The 3103-nt window shown below is 39.8% G+C and overlaps 1 protein-coding gene across 1 annotated transcript; it reads right to left on the minus strand.

The window, feature by feature from the left end:
* Nucleotides 1-583: 583 nt before the first annotated feature.
* On the minus strand, nt 584-2898 carry LOC145131252 (uncharacterized). The gene is made up of 3 exons (XM_079065970.1): nt 1878-2898; nt 1304-1707; nt 584-1177 (listed from the first exon to the last, which is right to left on the minus strand). The coding sequence occupies exons 1-3, from the start codon at nt 2896-2898 to the stop codon at nt 584-586; spliced, it is 2019 nt and encodes a 672-aa protein (XP_078922096.1).
* Nucleotides 2899-3103: the final 205 nt, after the last annotated feature.

The following is a 3103-nucleotide window of genomic DNA, read 5'->3' on the forward strand; positions in this document are numbered from 1 at the left end:
AATTAGGGTTACACCATGTAAACCCTAATGTGCATGACCTTCCATATTCCTTAGGCTCCATGGGTTTAAACCCCCATGGATCATCCATGGGTTGTAACATTGGTTTAGCCCAACCTAAAGAATCAAGGATCATTGGCCCACACCATAAGAATGAATGATTTACCAAATCAATCACCTTAGATTTAATTAGTCTCTTTTGATCACAAAATTAATTCCAAATTAATTCTTGATCAATACTAATTAAATCATATGATTTCATATTAATATATTAGAACTTATAATATACTAACAAATCATATATAACCTCTTCTCAAAAGTCCATCCTATCAAATTGTCCTGGTGATATGCAACCCAAATGGACCATGCTACTCTCGAGTCAAGTACATACCAATTATACTTATGGGCTTAAACACCTAATCCAACAATCATGTCCTCCTGCCGGTCCATTGTGGCAATTCTCTAATATGTCTCGAATTTCCTGGCCAAAAATGCATCTTCTTATTGTCCCATCCGCACAACTCCTAAAAATATATGGCTCATCCCAGAAATAATATTTAATTTCTGAAAAGAGCTTCTTCTTTTGTTAATGAGTGAGTCCTTTTGGAATAAGATCTGCAGCTAAGAAATTTGCAATGTCGGAATACCATGGTTCTTCCCCCATAATCACCATCAAGTACTCTTCCGGGAAGCTATCTTCAATGCCCTTGTCATCCATCTCGTCCCTTGCTGGATTTTCTAATCTAGAAAGGTGGTCAGCAGCTATATTTTCCATCCTTTTCTTGTCCTTGATCTCGATGTCAAATTCTTGTAGTAAAAGCACCCATCGGATCAATCTTGGCTTTGCATCCTCAATCTCCGCCTTGGATACGTTATGGCCTAACACAATGCCCTCCTTCACCATGAAATGACACTTTTCCCAATTAAGAACTAAATTAGTCTTCTCACACCTAGCAAGCATCAAATCAAGTTTAGCAAGACAATCATTAAAAGAAGAGCCAAAAATGGAAAAATCATCCATGAATTTTTCCACCATGTCGTGGAATATCGCCGTCATGCATCTTTGAAAATTCGTCATTGCATATCCCAAACGGCATGCGTCGATAGGCAAATGTTCCACTTGGGCAAGTGAAAGTCGTCTTCTCTTGATCAATTGGGTCAATAGGTATTTGAAAATAACCTGAAAACCCATCTAAAAACAATAATAGTTATGGCACGATAATCTCTCAAGCATTTGATCAATAAAAGGGAGAGGGAAGTGGTCTTTGCAAGTGGCATCGTTTAGCTTTCGATAATCAATGCACACCTGCCAACCGGTTACCGTTCGTGTGGGTATGAGATCGTTCTTCTCGTTTACTACGACGGTCATTCCTCCTTTCTTGGGAACTACTTGGATAGGACTAATCGATGGACTATCAGAAATTGAATATATAATCCAGGCATCTAAGATCTTGACGACCTCCTTCTTGACCACCTCTTGCATGTTTGGGTTCAACCGCCTTTGATGTTGCACTATCGGCTTTGCGCCTTCTTCAAGGTTGATCTTGTGAGAGCAGTAAGAAGAGCTTATTCCTTTAATATCGGTAATTTTCCACGCGATGACATTTTTCCTTTTCTTCAAAACTTGGACTAACTCCTCTTTTTCAGATTTGGTGAGGTCATAAGATATAATTACATGTTTTTGATTACCCTCTTCCAAAAATGCATATTCTAGATGTGTTGGCAAAGTTTTCAGCTCTAATTTTGAAATCTGAACACTGAACACGTCGAGTCCAGAGACGGGCTCGTCAAGTTCAGGTTAAGATTCCCGTCTGATCGCGATTTTTCGTATGGACTCGTCGAGTTAGTGTCTTCAACTCGACGAGTCGTCTTTTCTGTACTTTTTATGATTTCTTCGTATTCACTTTCTTCAAGCATTCTTTCAATCTCCTTCAGGTCTCTTTCAGCATCAAAGTCATCTTCAAGGGCATAAGTGAATTCGCTTGACTTGTCTTCTTTCCATTCTTCCATTAGCTCCTCCAAGACGTCTACTGAAAAGGCAGTGTCATCACTATACTCAGAATGCTTCATGGCCTTATTAAATCCAAAAGTGACTAACTCATCCCCCACTTGAAGGGTAAGTTTGGCTTCTCTCATGTCTACTATGGCACTCGCGGTGTTTAGGAAAGGTCTTCCAAGGATGATCGACACTTGGTGGTTCTCTTCCATGTCTAGCACTATGAAATCCGTGGGGAATACAAATTTATCAACTCTGACCAATAACTCCTCACATATTTCCCTTGGAAATGTCACAATCTTGTTTGCTAGATGAATTGCCATACGAATCGGTTTTGGCTCCGGAAGGTTCAACTTTCTAAAGAAAGAGTATGACATACGATTAACACTTGCCCTTGAATCCGCCAATGCATAACTAGTAGCTAGGTTCCCGAATTGGCATGGAAAAGTCAACATCCCTAGGTCACCCATTTTCTTTGGCAATTTGTTCAACATTGCAGCTGAACAATTTTCATTAAGCACCACCTTGGACACCTCTTCCAGCTTCTTTTGATTTGTGAGTAGTTCTTTTAAGAATTTTGCGTACTTAGGCATTTGTGCAACCGCTTCTATTAAAGGAATGTTGATTTGGAGGGCTTTGATGTGTTCCAGGAACTTTTGATAATCTTCATTATGCTTCTCTTGTCTAGCTCGGCCTGGAAATGGCAAGGGAGGTTGATACGGTTTTAAAGGGGGATCAATTTTTTGTTCAGAATGTGGACTCGTCGAGTCTTTCTCCACAACTCGTTGAGTCGAGTCGACTGTTTGCTGTTTCGGGTCTTCTTTCTGTTCCTCCAGCACCTCTTTTGGATCTTCATTCATGATACGGACGAGAGGGGTAATTATCTTTCCACTTCTAGTCGTCATGATGTTAATTTGAGAGCCTCTCAGATTTTTCTCGGTATTACTTGGAAGTTCATCCGGTGCTTTTTGATTGATTTGTAGTGCAAGTTGGCCCAACTATTTTTCAATGTTAAGAATAGAGGCTTCTTGGTTTCTCATCAATGCTTGTTGCTCTTTCATCATGCTTGTTGTTCTCTTATTGCAGCATCGGTTTTGTTGCGTCTTTTCT

Source organism: Lactuca virosa, chromosome 8, assembly GCF_052849685.1.
Source record: "Lactuca virosa cultivar CGN04683 chromosome 8, Lactuca_virosa_CGN04683_v6, whole genome shotgun sequence".
NCBI classification, from domain to species: Eukaryota; Viridiplantae; Streptophyta; class Magnoliopsida; order Asterales; family Asteraceae; genus Lactuca; species Lactuca virosa.

Excerpts from the sequence above, each read along its gene's own strand:
- LOC145131252 (XM_079065970.1), bottom strand. The coding sequence starts at position 2,898 with ATGACGACTAGAAGTGGAAAGATAATTACCCCTCTCGTCCGTATCATG. Across the intron at positions 1,708-1,877 it reads ATACGAAGAAATCATAAAAA|AATATGCATTTTTGGAAGAG; the intron begins GTACAGAAAAGA and ends CAACACATCTAG. Across the intron at positions 1,178-1,303 it reads GAACGGTAACCGGTTGGCAG|GTTATTTTCAAATACCTATT; the intron begins GTGTGCATTGAT and ends ATGGGTTTTCAG.